This window comes from Bactrocera dorsalis, chromosome 3, assembly GCF_023373825.1.
Source record: "Bactrocera dorsalis isolate Fly_Bdor chromosome 3, ASM2337382v1, whole genome shotgun sequence".
NCBI classification, from domain to species: Eukaryota; Metazoa; Arthropoda; class Insecta; order Diptera; family Tephritidae; genus Bactrocera; species Bactrocera dorsalis.
The window spans coordinates 67,344,340-67,364,648 of NC_064305.1; the positions used below are offsets into that span (position 1 = coordinate 67,344,340).

At 35.0% G+C, this 20,309-nt stretch overlaps 1 protein-coding gene across 7 annotated transcripts in view; it reads left to right on the top strand.

The window, feature by feature from the left end:
- The window catches only part of LOC105228978 (protein GDAP2 homolog), a 92,635-nt gene that overhangs the window by 45,089 nt on the left and 27,237 nt on the right, over positions 1 to 20,309 (top strand). For 5 of the 7 annotated variants that reach the window (XM_049451807.1, XM_049451810.1, XM_049451811.1 and 2 more), the window contains 2 exons: positions 9,174 to 9,310; positions 12,051 to 12,145. In XM_049451807.1, the coding sequence (XP_049307764.1) occupies positions 9,174 to 9,310; positions 12,051 to 12,145 (232 nt within the window). Of the gene's footprint in view, positions 1 to 2,950; positions 3,150 to 8,954; positions 9,071 to 9,173; positions 9,311 to 12,050; positions 12,146 to 20,309 lie in introns of those variants that run through there. The other 2 variants (XM_049451813.1, XM_049451812.1) reach the window with 2 other exon arrangements.

Below are 20,309 nucleotides of genomic sequence, written 5' to 3' on the forward strand. Positions count from 1 at the left end.
TACTAAGCTGTAATTGATCTTTGACGACGACAATGCCAGTAGTGCCGCCTAGCTGTCAGTGTAAATAGTTGCTCTATGTATTATCTCGTAGTTGTAATACTTCCGCTTTAAATATACCAGCTGAGTTTGGTGGACGGTAAGATAGATAGATACTCGGAGTATACTATCGTTGCCTATTTTTGACTCGTCAACTAAAAGTCTTCTCCATTCATGTCTATATGGTATTCTCACCTTCAAGTAACTATTGAAACTTAACTTACATATAGTTTGATCCATTTATATTAGTATCGAACTGGTTCAGAATTTCGCTATGTCCATAACTCCTTTTGTTCCAACCACCATTCTTCTTTATTCTTACACCAGTATATGAAACTGTTATTTTGCCACTTTCTGTTTGAAAACGTATATCGACAGTTGGAGCAGGAGCATATTAAGTGCACCATTTGAACATGACTCAAATGCGCCGGTAACCCATTGCACATGCGACCCTCTGTATTCCAGTTAATTTCCTGATTTTACTATATTGTTTCTTTACCATCACTGATCGCCAAACCAGTGCTTTATATGTATGAATTGGTTATATTAGGGTTTAGTTCCTGGTTTCTGCAGAGTATTCTCTGGCATGTATGATAGGCCAAATAAGCTTTTTAATATGCGTTTGTTTTAAGTAAATCTCAAGAGTTTTAAGAAGATATGCAATGCTAAATATATTGTCCACTTAATCACTTTATGGCCAAGTAAAGCTTTCCTCATAAAACTGTTTAAATATTGGGTAGTCGAAAAAGTCTTTTTGTATTTTATCAATAGATGTCATTGCAGTCGTATAGCTCCAGTGCTACCAATCATATTGTATCATACCGTATAGTGCTGGATATGTGAGATTTTAAGCTTCATTTAACAAAATAACAAATTAAATTCGGGAAAGTTGAAAAAAAGCAAAGGCTGTCCAAAAATTAATGAAAATAATGAAGAAATATTTTGAAAGACGATCCAGTATCAGTTCGTGTAGCACAATGGTTCGCTCGCGTTCTGGAAATTTAGAAATTTCGATTTATTTCGATGTTTATTTATTTATTAGTATAAATGAAAAAAAAAAAAGTAAGGAAGGGCTAAGTTCGGGTGTCACCGAACATTTTACACTCTCGCATGATAAAGTAATAATCGAGATTTCATTATCCGTCATTTACATATTTTTTTTTATTTTGCTGTAAAATTAATTAGAATTAAATTCTGAGAGATTTACCGATATTTTCGGTGAAAAATTAGGTTAGGCTAGGTTAGGCCTTGAAAAGTTGTAGTCCGATCACGACAATTTTTCCACAAGGGATACCTCAGCTCAAATACCGTATTTGTGTAAAGTTTTATTCCGCTACGATTATTAGTTCCTAATGTATATATTATACAGAGAACATCAGATGGAATTCAAAATAGTGTTATAATGGAAGAAGGCGTGGTTGTGAACCGATTTCACTCATATTTCGTACATGTCATCATTGAAATCGGTCCAGTAGTTCCTGAGAAATGGTTTTTGGTCCATAAGAGCGCGACGCCACGCCCATTTTCAATTTTTCAAAAAAGGCTGAGTGCAGCTTCCTTCTGCCATTTTTTCCGTAAAATTTTGTGTTTCTGACGTTTTTTGTTAGTCGGTTAACGCACTTTTAGTGATTTTCAACATAACCTTTGTATGGGAGGTGGGCGTGGTTATTATCCGATTTCTTCCATTTTTAAACTGTATATGGAAATGCCTGAAGGAAACAATTCTATAGAGTTTGGTTGACATAGCTATGGTAGTTTCCGAGATATGTACAAAAACCTTAGTAGGGGGCGGGGCCACGCCCACTTTTCCAAAAAATTAGGTCCAAATATGCCCTTCCCTAAGGTGATCCTTTGTGCCAAATTTCACTTCAATGTCTTTATTTATGGCTTAGTTATGACACTTTATAGGTGTTCGGTTTCCGCCATTTTATGGGCGTGGCAGTGGGCCGATTTTGCCCATCTTCGAACTTAACTTTATGGAGCCAAGAAGTACGTGTACCAAGTTTCATCATGATATCTCAATTTTTACTCAAGTTACAGCTTGCACGGACGGACGGACGGACAGACAGACATCCGGATTTCAACTCTACTCGTCGCCCTGATCACTTTGGTATATATAACCCTATATCTGACTCTTTTAGTTTTAGGACTTACAAACAACCGTTATGTGAACAAAACTATAATACTCTCTTTAGCAACTTTGTTGCGAGAGTATAATGAAGTTTGATTAGAAATACGAAAAGACTTTTTCGACTACCCAATATTTTATATTTGCGAATAATTTTATATATAATATAACCGTAATATAAATATAATTATACATATGTAAATATAACAAACTTCTGATAACAAGTGATAATTCGTGATAGCAATGCGACGCTTTCGCACAATTTATTGACAACATCCCAATTGTGACTGTATGTCACATAAATATAGATCTACCAGTATATATCTATTTATATACATATGTATACACACATAATTGCACACAAAGTAAAACGCACTCTTCGCGGGCGAAACTGAAGTGCGGCGGTGTAGCGTTTGCGATAAGTCTGATAAGATTAAAGACACTTTAAATACACTTACAGAGTTGCCAACCATTTGTGTAATAATAAACGGTAGATCATAAAGTGCAATAACTACTAATATGTTGTTGTAGTTAGATGGGTGTGTATGACTAAGCCGCCTACCTCAATTATAATTTTTACATATATTAGTCATAGAAATATTTAGGATTATCACTGAATGGTCAAATATCCATGAATCATTGTTTGGCAATTACATAGAGTTAATCGAAACAACTAGATTTATCTCTAATAAAATTATCTTTTGAAATTCACTTTGTAATTTAGCGTAGACTTGGCAATCTGTTTAACTGATAAAAACATTGATTTTTACTTTTACTTTGACATTTACTGACAACCATTCAACGCGTGAAGATTATAAAATTTATTTCGTTTGAGTTTTGTTAAATATTTTATAAATTTCTCGTGCAACAATAAAGTTTCGATTTTAAAAATTATTGCGCAGCATTTTTGAGCAAATTTTCAAAAAATTTTTTTGTGAACACGAGAGTGTATAAAAATCCAGTGATTAAAAAAACAATAACAAATGTAAGTGTTTACTATGGAGCTCGCCATATTATTAAAAATAAACCTTTTATGGCGAATTTATATAGTATAATAAGTTCAAGAGTGTCAATAATAATGTGTCATACTGTGCTGGGTGATTTTGATTATAATTATTATATTGAACAATGACAAAGTAGTTACTTAACGGTATCGAAAAGTTAGAATCATATATGGCTTAAACAAATAGTAAAATATAAAATCTGCAACTGCATGCATTTATGTGCATTCCATATAATCAAAATACTTTTTGAAAGCTTTACTTCGAGTTTTTTCTATTTTATTTCCTGCGTTTCCGCTGTGACATGGCACCCATACCAATGTTATCATAAAGACACTCGATGCTAGGCACTACTTGACCAACCCTGAACGCGCTGTTAATGAGTTCAATGAGAATGGTTACTTCTCTGAATGATGCTGCACTCCGGAGCAGTAAGTCTACAGCTACCTCAATGGCAACAACCGCGGCTTGGAAAACATTACAATAGTCAAGAAGTCTGAGCTAGAGTTAATAGAGCGTTCGTCTTCCAAACTTCCCACTAATCTTTGACCTATCCGTGAAGAAGCTCACTGTACCTCTCCTCCAACGGCTTCTTCCCACCCACAACTCAATCGCTGATATACAAGGTGCATTCCAAGTAAACAGGACTTCTTGAATCTAGCGCCCCCTGGCGGCGCCATTTATATGTCGACTGATGCGTTAAAATCTGCTATCTTTATCGATTTTCCAGTGAGAATTTCATGACATTTCATCTAATGGAAGTGAAGTTATTGCGTTTTAAGTGTCAGTATGTTTGTGTTATCGGTGCGAAAATGAGCTTCGAACAAAGAGCCAACATTAAATTTTGTTTTAAAATTGGTAAAACTTTTACAAAAACGTTTCAATTGCCGAAATTGCCTACCCCGTAGTAAAGGACACAAGTGGTTTCAACGTTTTCAAAGTGATCGTGAGGACATAAATGACGATCAACATGTGGGCCAATTAAAATCCGTGATCATCGGAAATTCCATCGAAACTGTGCGTAAATTCATCAAAAACCAGCCGAAATCATCATTGAAATTCATTGAACATCTCCAAAACATCGATTTATCGCATTTTGGTCGAATATTTTGGGCTTACGAAAGGTGTGTGCACGGTTTGTTCCGCACAAATGGACTGACGACCAAAAGTTGCTCAGAATCCAACATTCTAAGGACAATTATTTTTACAAGATGAACTTTGCATAGATGAACTTAATTCAATTTTTGACGATAAAGCTCCATCAAGGACAAGTGCTTATTGATGGTCTGGTGAATTTAATCGAGGTCATAGATAGAGTTTCGGGAAGGAAGGTCCAAAATCAATTGTTGTTACGGGAACTATTGATGTTGTGAGCAAGCTGATACATATAGCCAGATCATCGAGAGGTTGAGAGGACTATGGACTTTAATGGGACTAGTGTAAAAAAACAAGAAATTAATTTTCGATGATTAAAATTTCGTTTTGTTCTCGAATCCCGAAATATAAAAGCCAAGCTAAGTAGACCAATATTGCTTTTCTAATTATTCATTTTATAGAACTTTAGTTAATGAACTTTCTCTATGAAATTGAACAAGTAGAACACCATTTACAGCACACAGCTTGTCCATCGGAGGTTAGTAGGTCCCTATATATAATAAAAATTCAAATTTATTAGAGGAAAAGGATCCAAATAAGTATGTCATGACACACACTAGAACAGTTCACTGATATATATCAGCCCGATCACCGCATCTGCATACACTTCAAGACCGATAGAGTCAAAATATGTCGGAAATAAGTTCATTAAACGTCTTATCATTGCACATGTACTCTCATAGATTGGTTCTGCTTCTGTAAATGTGTGCAAAAGAGTTCAAAATCTTACAACGCGTGCCACCAAAAGTTGCATATCAAACAGTTGTCGGAAAAAATATACATACTTACATATCGGCGCCATAATGTTTACCAGTTTAGTGAACTTTTCAATCAAAACTCGAATTCCGTGAAAATGACCGATAGCACTGCCCCGAATTGAGTCTTCGTAACTGACCTCGTCTACTGCGTTACCGCCAAGCGAATCATTTAAAATACAATGCTATTTGAAAGCGTTGCTCACAGCCAGAGACATCACTTTGTGAAATAGAACGCTTTGCAGTAGAAGCTTTATTATAAGAGTCTGCTTTCATTCGTGAGTTACTAATTTTTTCGAGTTCGCGTAATTTTCACAATTTACAAATATGTTTATACGGCATTCGTCCTACCATAAGCTCTCGGAAGGTAACTTTAAGCTTGGTTTGTGATTGAGAACGTTTTTTTTTAGTTCTAAGTGAATGTGTTTAAAATAATTATTTTTATAAAGAGCTCCAGCTTTGAGAAATTGTGACATAAATTATAAGAAAGAATCTCCCATTCTTACCAGAAATTGAAATATTACGCTTTAAGTGAGTCTTTAGAAGTGATGTGTGCTGCGGTAACTAGATATTCGCGGGAATCTAAAACTATATGTACTTAGTCCTTTGTGAAGCCGTAGAAAAGAATAACTCCTAATTCAAACGAGCTATGTTTAAATTACAGAAGCTAATTTTAAATACTTGCAAAATCTGCTGAAATCAAAAGGAAGGTTAAACGAAGTTTTAAGCAGCATTTCCTTGCATACTTTGTCGAGAAATTTCGACCAAACTGTAGCTGTTGATCTACTTGCACTTCTTTCGAAAATGTACTAAGTAGACCATTCGAGAGTCATCACCAACACTCATAACACGCCGCATCAATATGGTCGCCTGGATACAGACAAACGCAGACGAGGAAGGTACAGACAGCAGAAATCATCCCTGCAGTTACCTGCTTGTAGCTGAGCCGCCTCTTAGAAACATAATGAGATCCTTCCCCAACTACGTCGACGACATAATACAATACGCCGACCAGACTTCGGACGCTACAAACTTCAGACTTGCGCTGACCGCCATTCAAAGGGGAGTTATTAACACCTTCACAGGCTCCCTCTCAGTGAATGGCGTACTTGGAGTCAAACCACCTGCCATGTCTCACGAAGAGCTCCAGTTGTCCAGTGTGCAAGGGGGCCCCCGCAGGATAAAAACCACCTCTTTGCGTACCTTGCAAACCCTACACATCTGACACGTCTCTCCTTATGGCCCGACCCCGTCGAAACAGCATGTTTCCTGAACCTGCCGTTGGATGACCTCGAGGAAAACTAATACTTACCATCCTAACAGGGGTAGAACACCATTGCAATAACAACAACACTATCTAATTATGGGGTGAAACAGAAATAGAATATGTATAAGTGAAAGGTGCTGTCTTTTCAGCAAAAATAGGTACCAGAATCGCCCTTCCGGCTACCAGACTAATGCAGTTTTTTTCAACCGAAGATCACACCCTTATTGTTCTGACAAAGAGTGTGCATTTATATATTGTATATAGATAGCCAAGCAGTTTTGAAATCACTTTAGCCGCTCAAGCTTTCATTAAAGGCAGTGAAAGAATACCTTGATCCCTTGATCTCTTAGTGGATCTAACATCCTATTTCCCGATAAACCTGCGTGAAGCAGATGAACTAGTCAGAGTAGGTACCATCCTACAATTAGACTCTCGGAGGTTGTACAGATAAAAAATTTCGTACTGATGAACTTCATAAGAAGCACGGGGTAGTTCAGTGAGTATATAGAGGTGTGAGGAAATTCTAGTTCCGGTGGTTTCACAAAGGGTCTATTAAAGGCGTAAGTGCGTATTCAGACATACACTCTACCTAACCACTACGCTGTTATTGTTGTAGTAGCGGCAGAGTTGACAGTCCTTGGCTGGATAGAAATCCGGATCCGTTCGGGTTACTTAGACTCGACTGTCGTAGGAACGGCTGCTACGGATTAATAAATGATTTATTTTAAAGATCGTCACGATCTATGCAGTTTTATATTACATCTTGAGAATTTAATTTTCCGCTTTTTTACCAGCCCTTTTCTTGTCACTGTTCAGTAGAATTACAATTTTGGAAATTAGAGCTTGAACCCTAAGTTACATTTGAAAGAGACGACTAAGCCAGCGTAGCTGTTATAATTCAATCCTTTGAACTGTATATGTATAGGATCATATAAAGTTGTCCATATTATAGCAAGCGTTCAAGCTTTAACCAGGTGTTTCAGGTATATAGCACGGGTTAAGTAGAAGATTTAAGGCTCATCGAGTTCTCTCAATTTCAAAAGTTGCCACCATTAATCTGTTACTAGTATTGGCAATGGTTCTTAATTCGTCCAAAGTAAGTACATATTCTATTTCTGTTTCCCCCCATAATTAGATAGTGTTGTTGTTGCTGTAATGGTGTCCTATCCCCGTTAGGATGGTAAGTATTAGATAAGTTGACTTATCCTTATAGTTACTTATCCCTCGGTACCCTCGGTCCCACCTCACACCTTTCCCACTCTTCTCTGGAAGGAGAGGCGATATTGGGAACCGTATTTAAATTTAATTCTATAGGATTTCAAAAATCCGTGGTATTGCTTAAAAACGGGAACTTACTAAGTATCTTAGACGACTAATAGGGAGTCTAATTAAATAATTGCCTAATAATTATTAGTTCCAAGTAGCTCGCTTGGTCTCCTATTGTTACTAGACTTTACTGCCCAGGGATTGAGCCTAGATACAAGCATAAAAAACGAATCACAACACGTTGTTCGTTTCGCCACAAAAAAATTAGTTTTTTTTTTCATTCTAAACCGGTCGACTCATTTTTATTTATATACTTATCATACACTACGCCCATCAAATGGGTAAAAACTACAACAGAAACTGATCTGCTTATCAGTTTGAAAGCTAGAAAGAACAAAAACCTAAATATTTGGACAATTCGATATGGACCGTTAAAGGGGATAAATAACTTTTTATCTCGAGCGTCAGTGTGTCTTTATGTATGTGTGTATGCGAGTAGTAAGTGTCAGTTGAATTTACGAGCACAGATGAATTATTTTATCTACGAGCCAACGGAACTACACAACTCACAACTGGCAAGCGAATGTGCAGAGCAAATAGTAGGAGGCGGTTCAGGGCACATGGCATCACAAATACATCAGCCAGGCGGGCATGCGAACGCGGCTAGCATAGCATGTGGAACTTGTTGACTGCTACAGCTTCACTTCAGACCAAACAGCGAAAGCGAGCAGCAAGTGTATACCAATGAACTGCTTGGCTCGGCCCAGTCACAATCAGTCGGATATTAAATGTCACTACAGTCATTGTGCAAGCGAAGACAGCGCAGGCGAAACGTGAAACAAACAACAACAACAAATAAAAACCACAAAAATTGGAAATAAAAATAAACAGGCAAAGCGCGGCGAGCGTGTTAGCAAGGAGAACGCGCAAAAGGCGACTAAAAGCGAGCGCAATTGGAAGTGCGGAGTTAAACGAAAATAATAATAATACAAATTTTCAAAAAACATAAAAAAAGATAAATTAGTTTAAAAAAAGTAAATAAAAATTTAATTAGAAATAAATTATACAACAAAAATTAAAAAAAAATTAAGAAAAAAGTTAATTAATTAAAAAATAATTCGAAATCATTTTTAATTTAAAAATACAAACAACAAAAAAATCTACATAATTAAAAAAATTAAAAAAAAAAATTATAAAATTAATAAAAACTTAATTTAATTAAAAGATAATTCAAAATCAATTTTAATTTAAAAGACTATTAAAAATATACATACAACAACAAAAAATTTAAAAAATTAATTTTAAAAAATTTAGAAATTAAAATTTAAAAAAATTATAAAAGTTTAAAAATAGTTTCCACTTTGCGTTTCTCATTGGAAAAATCATCTATTTTACATATTTATAACGCGATACACAAATACACACAGTGTTACAATGATCAACGATTCCTTTGAGTTCTCCTGTAAATGCTAAGTTCCACACACACACATACACACTTATAAACTTTATTGTTATTTTTGTTCCAAATGTCCACTAATTTTGCTTCAAATGTTTGCTTCTTCCAGCTGACGACGATTCCGACAACAGCCCACACGACATGGAAGGCAACAATTCGGACTTAGAGAGCGGTTTCGCCGACATGAACGGCGTGAGCCTCAACAGTTATGGCGGCGTCACATCGTCCGCCTATTCACAGATGCAGGTAAGTTGCAAAAACAAACAAGTATTCTACATACAGTTCATTTTTGTTCACCAATGCCTAAGCACATGCGAGGAAATAAAGTAAATAAGGCAACACTGCGCGCCGCGATAAAATTCCGTAGTGTCAGTATTTCAGTTGTTGTGTTGTGGTGGAACAGAAATTTAATCTTGTATAAAATTTATTATATTTTTTTCATAGATTTTTTTTCATAGATCTTTTTTTAATTATTGTGTTAAGTGCCTGGCTAGCAGTCTGCTCTCGCGACAGTTCTAAACCGGACTGCAACAGTTTCCACAGCCGATTTCAGCGCATCGTTTGTACTTTTGTTGTGGAAAATTATTAACAGAAAAGTTGCTCGAAATTGGTTTAAAACCTGTCGAGCCTTGTATTTGTTAACACAAAATACGAAACGTCTGAGACGGGGTACCGATAAAAGAGAAAAAACGGAGAAAGAGAAAGATGGAGGAGGAGACGGAAGAAGCACTAACCCTTTATGCGCAATTTCTCACGAGCGCGGCTTGATATGACAATCCCTTTTCAATTTAACGATTAGAACTTCAACACTACGTCTGTCAGCTGTCAGCTGTTTGTAAGCCGTTGACAAAAGAACTGTGTCTTAGAGACATATAATTTCAGCCGAAATCGCTAATCAGGATAATTACTAGAGTTACTGAAAACAGTACTGCTACCTTCTTCTTCTTCTTTATTGGCGTTGACGCCGCTTACGTGGTTGTATCCGAGTTTACAACAGCGTTCCAATTGTTCTTCCTACTTGTTGTTTTGCGTCAATCGGATATTCTAAGTGTAGCCAGATCCTTCTCCAGCTGGTCTTTCCAACGAAGTGGAGGACTCCATCTTCCTGTGCTTGCTCCGGCGGATAATATTGACTGCCCTTCAAGAGAAGAGTGAAAAAGGAGCGAAGTGGACAGGATTACAGGGATAAGTTTACATACAGATGGGTCCAAACTAGATATTCGAGTTGGAGGTGGTGAAAAAACTTTCAGCAAAGTTAGATACAAAAGTTGCCCTCCGTATACCAGATGTTTTCCAAGCGAAGATCACGGCAATTAAGGAAATCCTTCTTGTTCTGACAATAAGCGTATATTTATATATACAGATAGCCAGATACCCAAGGGACTTTGAAATCACTTACCTCTCTTAGGGTACTACCTAGATTTCTTAGTGGATCTAACATCCTTTTTACAACAAACCTGCAACCTGTTCTAGGACCTAAGGATATTATTGGTAACTGTGAAGCAGATGAACTAGCCAGAACCGGTACCACACTACAATTAGACTCCGAAAAAGAAGGAATTTCTATCTAATCGATAAATACGTTATAAATACCATATAGCTGAATCTCGGTGGAGTCAATCCTTAACTTGCTCAACAAGTGGACAAACATGGTCTAAATGGAATATGGAGCACAGTTGTCGACTTTTAAATTAAAAAGAAAAAACATTTAAGAACCCTAAAAGTGCTAATATGCCACCATCTATTTAGAAGACATGGTGATGGAAGATTGGGAACACCATATTAAACAATTATAGGATCTGTCAGAAGGTAGAAGAAGAAGAGACTATAAAATATATTCTATGCAAATGCAAGTCTTTATGACTTTTCGAAGGTTTCGCAGATAAAACTTTTCGAATTGATGAACTTCATCAGGAACACAGGGTAATTCAATAGAGTGAGGGGCTTTTAGTCTCGATGGTCTCAGAATGGGCCTCATATAAGCCTAGGTGTGACGTTAGACAATCATTTTGCCTACATACCAACGTAAAAGAAACAAAACCTACCATAAATCAAATTCAGAATTCTGTTTCGAAAGAATCCAATAATCATGATATTTAGTTTCGGTCAGAATAGTCAGCGTTCATCGAGCAAACTCATTTTGTTGTCCTTTAAATAAAGAAAATAATTGCTTTCCATATTAAAGAAAATATTCACAAAACACTAACTTATCAACATAACCTCGTAAGTGCTTTTATCAGCTTTTCTTAGACCATTTATAATGCGAAGAATTAATTTCGATCTACCTGTTGCCAAGAAAACACTTTATAAAAGCAACGAGTCAACTTTAAAGTGAACAGTTGGAAAAGAAACAAAAAAAAAAGATTAAAAAAACACAATAAAATTATACGGTTAATCACAAAAAGCAATTTCTCTTCCGACTTTTCGAAAAATCGCATTTGATTCTTGTTCTAAATTAAAAAATGCGTTGCCAAAACAAGTTTCTTCGGCAGCGGCACAGTTTGTTCACTTTTAACCCTTGTTTGCATGCATGGTAAGCGCCTAACCAGTATTAAGAAGCGATCGAGTTGGACGATAAAAGTATTATATTTCTTGTTGTTATAAGTTCACTGCGAGTTATATTGAGTTCAACATTTTTATTTCGTAATTTACAATTTTAAAAATGTAAGCATGTCCAATTTTTTTTTGCTAGGAGTTTTTGTTAGACGCAAAAATTTTTGTTGCTCTAGGTAGCTTTCAATAAGCATTTGATATCATAACATGTAATATTTTTAAAGGTAAAATTAAGAATATAACACTTAAATTTATTTTTTTTTTAATTTTTCTACCCATTGATGTAATACACTCAACAATCAATCCCAAACTCAGCTGCTCTGCTTACATCTCTACTAGCCATCTCATCAAAATCTAACTGATCATATTTGCAACAATATTTTTATTTAATAAGTACCAAAATTAATATATTTTTCTCATTTTTCATTTTCAGATCGATTTGGATAGACAACATTTATTGGGCAATCGAAATCATGTTGTTGAGAGCGTTATTGCTGACGGCCTGGAAGGCTTGGAGCATCAAGAAAGGTAAGTGCTCTTTGCTTATATATAATGGAATGTTAAGTATGGCCCGATGTTTACATTTTCTTACTAGCATTGCGTCAATATAAATGATTTTCTAATGCTAAAACTATGATAGGATAATACGCATATGTTACTCATACGCACTGCTGCTCAAACACGCCAAATTAAGTACGGGCGGTAGATTATTATTATTACTAGCTAATAGCCATCTGAGATATACGAGATATATACAAACATCTAACTGAGTTATGTGGAAGCTAGAACAAGGCTTATGTTTAAGATTTTTTCATTTCTAATAAGACTATTTTAAGTTACTCATACGCCCTGGCGGCACTGTTTTAAGTATTGTAGGCAAATTTTCGAGGATATTTCGGCGCTTCTTTAGTGAAGCTTGTATTTTTTATTTAACATTACTATTACATATTGCATATCCTTATGTTATTTAGCTTTTCCACTTTTTTATATCGCAAACCCACCAAATAACTTGAGGCTTATGATCAACGACACAAGAAAGGGTTATTTTTATTTACTGAATATACAAAATATTTTTGCTAAGAACTTCGTAAGATTTTCTAATTAAAATATGTTAAAATAAGTAAGAAAGCAACTAAGGTGATTTTTTTTATACTTTTTTATACCCTTTTACTTTAGCTATCTAGATGGTAGGAGTAAATATAAACCAATTCATGAAATTTTAATTTTTTATAGAAATATTACACTTGGCTGTATTAAAAAATTATAAATTTTTTCTGACTTTCGCTTAGAAGTATTCCCAAGAACTCAGAGACATAAAAGTTATTATATATAAAGGGTGTTTTATTAGATATGTAGTTTTCAAAAAGAAATATAACATATTTGGTTCTATGCAAACAAGAATTTAGCTTTATTATAAAAATAAGGTTTCTCCATTATATTTTAAGAGTAATTACGGGCAAGTTGCCGCCTCGGTTTGCTCAAATAAATTCCAACCAAGACCAAATCGACCAATTTTTGCAGCAACCACGAATACTCTCTTCCAAGACAGTAGTAAGTGCACGCACAAATATTTTCCTTCAATAAATTGATTGTTTCTTCAATACCCTCCAAATAGAGAGGCGAAAATGTCATTAATCATGGCCCTATATTATTTATCATCGACTCTAACCGGACTGAGTCGGACATAATGGCTTCATTTTTGCAGAAATATGAACCAATTAGTCCCTCTACCATGCCAAGCAGTGACTTTTTGAGCATGTAACGGCGTCTCAATAATCGCTTGTACATTATCATCACTCATCAATTTGCAAACGTTGCTCTGTAATAGGTTTATACCTAATTAAATGGCAAACTAAACTAAGTATAAATGAAGAACCAACTGTCATAATGAGCAACTCCGAAAAACTGCAACACGACTAAAAAAACACCCTATATATCTGCTTCTGAATCTGTGTTTAACTCAATCAGAAAAATTCCACTGATATCAAATAACTTGAAGTGCGTTCCTCACACAATATTATATATTTATAAATATACTACATATATTTTTATGGCATATCAAGTCAACAACAAATGTAATAGAATCTGCTATTGTGCACACGTCACTTGTATTATGTAATAATAAAGCATACAACTTCTTTCTTCTACGTCAAACGTCGACTGAAATAAATGAAAAGATACTAAATAATGGTTTTACATATAGCTGTCTTTACAAATAAGTAGTCTCTAAGGTGGGGTTAAGTTCATGTTGCAACGAACTAAATAGTTGGATCTCTGTCATTAATTTCCTTTTGAAATGACGACAATTAAGGGTTTCTCAAAAATTAATTTACGAATAGAATGTCTTAAAATTTCGTCGACACGAGTTTTGTTACTAAAAAAAGTCTTACGAGTAAAATCGTTGGTCACTTATATGGCATAAATAAACGTAGCTGTATTAAACTCCGACTTTCTTAAACTCTTCAGTAGAAACACTAATACTGTTAAATCAGCTGCAACCATTTTTTATATAAAAGCAATTCGGCCAGATCCAAGGTATATATGTGATTAGTAAAATTAAAGTCCGCCTTTCACACTAACATCTTATCCTCAGACATTGCATACATAAAAGTAGTCAAATTTAACTCTGTGTTTCTTAAACCTTCAAATTAGTCTTTTTAAACTCAGAGTTTGTTAAACTCTTTCCTCAAAAAACCGAGTAAGCCAGTTCGGCTACCTACATCGTATGTAAAATGGTAGTAAAATTTAACTCCGAGTTTCTTAAAATCACCAATAGGAACACTGATGCTGATAACTCAGCCATAGACATTATTTACGGAAAAATCAAATTAAATTCAGTGTTTCTTAACCCCTCCAATTAGTCCACTTAAACTCCGAGTTTGTTAAACTTTTCATTAAGAATACTAGGACTGACATTTGATCATTACATACAAATTAGATAAATTTGTTCACTAAACCCTCAAATTGGTATAATTAACTCCGAGTTTGTTAAACTCTACCCTACATCGTATGTAAAAAATTCGTAAAATTAAATTAAGTTTCAGAAACTCTCCAATGACAACTCAACTCAAATCTGAGACTTCATTGAACTGTAAAAGAAAACACTAACAATCTTAAACTCGAGTTTATGACAAAATGTGAACTCACTGGAATCGTATTGCGCAGTTTCCAATTACAATTTACTGACGCTACAATTTATTAGAGTGTTTTGCAGTAACCCAAAAAGTTAGATGAACAAAACAAGAACTACCTTCCGTCCACACAGCGGCCGGGTTATAGTAAACATTTGTAAAAACAAAAAAGGCGTCGACTTTCTCTCGTCATAAACTTTCCGCTCGAACATAATGTAACAACGAGGGAAAGCATTAATATTTCATTACTCGCATTACACAGCACGAGGTTAACTCATTAACTATGTAGTAACATATTTACAGTTAGTGCTATTCTTTCTTAGAAATTGCTATTAAAGCGATTGCCTTTACGACTTACGACCTTCTTTTTGTAATTGCAAACCCCGACAGTCATCTAATTTCTAGAAAAATTATTGTTGTTGCTGTAAAAGAAAATTGTAAACAAACATTGGTGAACTATAAATAAGCCTTGTGCTATTTTTATAGACAATTTTCTTTTTCACTTTTGCCTTCACTTCAATTCATTCCACTTGCTTGACTTGTGGCACGTTCTGCATTTGTCGTGCCAATGGTTTTAGTCAACTAACGGTGTAGGCGCCACCTTGAGAAAGTCAATGACGTCAACAGGCGCATGCCAATTGATAGTTAATATATATTAATATACATATGTATTTATGTATGTATTGTAGAAGGTGTGAGAGTTTTGTAGTAGGGTTTTTGTTGATATATGGTATATACATAAGTATATTTATATAAATATATATATTTGTATGACACTTAGGATATATATTAGTATTGTGAACAAACCTCATCATCAAAATCAATCTAATATATGATGTATAAATGTATATACCATACATACTTATGTACTTATGTATACTATGTACATATAGACTATTAAACATGCCAAGCCTCTCGTGCACGAACTTCGTGTGCGCTAACAGTGACGTCATTAAATGCGTGTCGTTAATCAGTGACGTCACGAAGTGGGTTTGTATCCTGCGGCCCGCAAACATATCCGATTGAGTTTTGTATGCAGCTATGACAACAATTTGTTATTTGTGGAATTATGTAATATATATATTGTATGTAAGTACATAAAAATATATGCATATATGTAGATATGTATATGCTTATGCAATCTATCAAATGGTAAGAAATACGATTACTATTGCTTTTTCACTAAATTCTTCAGGTAAACCAATTTTACCATAATTTTGAAGATCTTCGAGTTATACATATTTATTATACCACCGATTGAAGATACTTGATTTTCGATATCCTAAAGTCGCGCAATTTTTCGATAAATGAACAATACATACCATTTGTAGGGAATAAAGTATATAAATCTTTCACAGAAACTATTTCATAGAAACTGCAAAAGACATCTTTTCCCAAAAGGGCATTGCACTGCCTTCTACTCCACTTAGACCTGCCATAAGTTCTGTTACAAGTTTGGCTTGTATAAAAAATAAATTTTATCACATTTATTACAGTTATATTTATTTAAAAATGCATATAAAGGGTGATTTTTTAAGAGCTTGATAACTTTTTTTAAAAAAAAAAACGCATAAAATTTGCAAAATCTCATCGGTTCTTTATTTGAAACGTTAGATTGGTTCATGACATTTACTTTTTGAAGATAATTTCATTTAAATGTTGACCGCGGCTGCGTCTTAGGTGGTCCATTCGGAAAGTCCAATTTTGGGCAACTTTTTCGAGCATTTCGGCCGGAATAGCCCGAATTTCTTCGGAAATGTTGTCTTCCAAAGCTGGAATAGTTGCTGGCTTATTTCTGTAGACTTTAGACTTGATGTAGCCCCACAAAAAATAGTCTAAAGGCGTTAAATCGCATGATCTTGGTGGCCAACTTACGGGTCCATTTCTTGAGATGAATTGTTGTCCGAAGTTTTCCCTCAAAATGGCCATAGAATCGCGAGCTGTGTGGCATGTAGCGCCATCTTGTTGAAACCACATGTCAACCAAGTTCAGTTCTTCCATTTTTGGCAACAAAAAGTTTGTTAGCATCGAACGATAGCGATCGCCATTCACCGTAACGTTGCGTCCAACAGCATCTTTGAAAAAATACGGTCCAATGATTCCACCAGCGTACAAACCACACCAAACAGTGCATTTTTCGGGATGCATGGGCAGTTCTTGAACGGCTTCTGGTTGCTCTTCACCCCAAATGCGGCAATTTTGCTTATTTACGTAGCCATTCAACCAGAAATGAGCCTCATCGCTGAACAAAACACGCGCGCGAAACACATTTCGAACCGAACACTGATTTTAATAATAAAATTCAATGATTTGCAAGCGTTGCTCGTTAGTAAGTCTATTCATGATGAAATGTCAAAGCATACTGAGCATCTTTCTCTTTGACACCATGTCTGAAATCCCACGTGATCTGTCAAATACTAATGCATGAAATCCTAACCTCAAAAAAATCACCCTCATTATTAAATGAGAGATTTACAAAATTGTATTTGAAGTGATCAACTTTTGTTTCATATAAGCTCTCCAACAATTCGGCCATTGATCGTTAGCAACACAGTTTCTATTGTTACTGACGACGCTGCTCAGATCTCAGATTTTTTGAGGCTTTCGAAATTTCTGTAAGGTATTCTTCAAGCCATGTTCTCCAACTCTGACCACAATATTCCAATAGAATAACTGGACTTTCATACGGCCAATCATCTTTAGCTTTAAGCCAGGAATATTGCTTTTAAGGCACTGCTGATTGGATTTGCCTTTTACAATGGAGCAGAATCCTGCTGGATGATCTAATGCTCGTCATAGTAGAGAGTATTGCTTAAAGCATGCCTTCTAAAACACCCTAAGAATGAAAGAGTAGGAACGCGTATTCCAAGCGCCATATCGAGTTGCTAATGGTTACCTACAACCGTAGTAGATTTAAATATGTAATCAACCTCTCAAGGGGAAAACTCAAGCTACTTGTTTCTACACTGACCATTGCAAGCTCAAGAAGCACTTACATAACATGGGCCTAGCGCAAATTGTCGGTTCTGCGACATGGAGCCTAAAACTCCAGAACACCTGCTAATTGACACACACAGCAGTCTGTAAACGTGGGATAAAGACGCTTGGATAAATGTTTCCAAATAGTGATTACATCCACTCACTAGCACCTACAGTGTATTGCAATTTATCAATATCCTGGAGCTAAGTGAGTCGTTATGACTTAGAAGAGGGCACAATAAACCTTAAATTGCAGTGCAATCCTCGTCTCATCCTCATCAGTTATCTTTCTGGTTTAATTTATTATAAGACTGCCACTGTTTAGGTTATTCCAAAATGCCCCTTATTCTACTGTTAAGGTTATAAATAATTAATGCATTTGCAAGTAGTTCCAAATTTAATTTTTAACACCAAATTTGAGTATAATTTCTTTCTTTCTACAAGTATATTAATTATTTTTACGGCAAGTATTTTCCGGAAATAATACATGAGTTTCTAGCTGATCGTCTTTTATGATCGTCTTTTATGACCGCCATGTTTATGTATATGGCCTTGAAGCCAAATTTATTCCGTAGTTTGAAATTATATTCCTTCCAGTTCTGGCTCCATCTGCTATAGCTAAACTAATATTCTTTCTTTTACCAGAAGCCCGCTGCATTCATTTCTTTCGTTTCCTCATCTACCTCCACTCTATTCAGCACACACTTTTTCCACTCTCAGTAATGTTCTCGCGTTGTTCTCATAGTACCGACCAAAGCATTTTAATATAGACAGTGTCTATTATGTATGATCTGCATGCCTTATCGTACAAAAGTTCCTTCTCGATCTTTGACATCCAATTATATGTAAAGGTTTTTTTATTTCAAGTTAAGTATAGCAAAATGTCCTCAGAGAGCACCGAAAAGTTTGTTATACAAGGAATAGTTTTGGATTTTTCAGCTTGTATGTTATACGTTCAAAACCGTGCAAATTTATAGATCGATATCTTAACCACTGAGAAACTAGTTCGCGTATATACAGATGAATAGATAGACATGGCTAAATCAACAAAACTCGTAACCCTCATAGATATACTACGGAATTCACAGGTATACATAAGTACTTTAAAGGGTCTCTGACGTTTACATAAGAATAAAGTATTCATTCCAAATTTCATTCTTATATTATGAAAAAAATTAATTAATATAAAGATATTTGTTTAAAGAATTCATAAATTCTTTGGAAAAAATACAAAGACCTTCCTTAACTTAAATATTATAACATCCCAAAACATATAATAAACAACACTATATACATATATGATCTCTTTATATTTTTATATTTGTTCATTAGAATTTCACTGATGGTCATTGCACCGATGTGAAATATTTTATACTTATTATTATATATAAATACATATACTTGTATACATACAGACAAGTATATGCTTATATTACGTTGTGTTCATTCAGTGCGTTTAATTGAAATCTCGTTTGCGCTAATTAGCATTTGGATCGTTAATAATTTCAAAGCGTGTGAATACTTAATAGCGATGACACTTTAAGCGATTATTTATATTATCGATATCATAATCATCGATATTTTTCATGAACTTAAATACTAAATAAAAATAAAAATATATTAAGAGTAATACAAAAGTATCAGATCTTTTACCAAATCTACAGAGTTGCTGGGCAAGGCTTAAATTGGATACATCCCCGGAGCACAAAGGGTGTAATGTTGGTCTAAATGCAATTTTGAATATCAAAAAAAGAGGATAAATTATTTGATCACACCAAAACTTTGAATTTAATTTTTTTGCTGTTAAAGTTAAAATAAAAAATCTTAGAAATTCGTAAAAAAATTATATACATATATTGTATTCAGGGGTCATGTGTGGATTCCCTGCTAAAATATGTGGTTTTCAAATTTCGGCTTGTTTTTTCATCCATTCCGATTATTGTCGACTTGTTTGCATGTCAAACTCATAAACCTATGTTGCGTCGGTAGTTATAATGCTTTCCTTGAATGTGGTAACGAAATTCGCATGATCAAGCATGGTACTCTGTTTGAAAAAAATTCTGCTTTTTTGTGGCGAGTCGAGCAAGAACGCTTTTCATACCCAAAATCATTCGAACGGCCTCGCAAAAGATGTTGAGCTTTCTCGCCATCTCTCTAACACTCGCCATACCCTTCACTATTTTAATATTTCCATCACTACAAAAGGTCGAGGATCGTCTAGAACGAGGCATGTCTTCAACGATCTCTCGACCGTCTTTGAAAGCTTCAAACCACTCGTAGGCTTATGTTTTCGATAAAACCATTAGTGTAAAGTTTTGTGTCTCTGAAGCATGTCGTTACAGTTTTAATCCGATTTCATCCATTTTCGCACTGCACACAGAGCTGAAGCGAGTTTTGGTCATGTAGCTTTAGTGGCTTAGGAGATAAGTACATCAAACCTAAAATTTCAATTCCGATAATTTCGGGACATTGAAATATAAAACTCAATATGGTTATACTTCTGTGATTAATATATTATATGTATATGCCAACAGTTTTCTCCAGTCCATGTACTGAATGCGATCCATATTATTTGCAAAAAT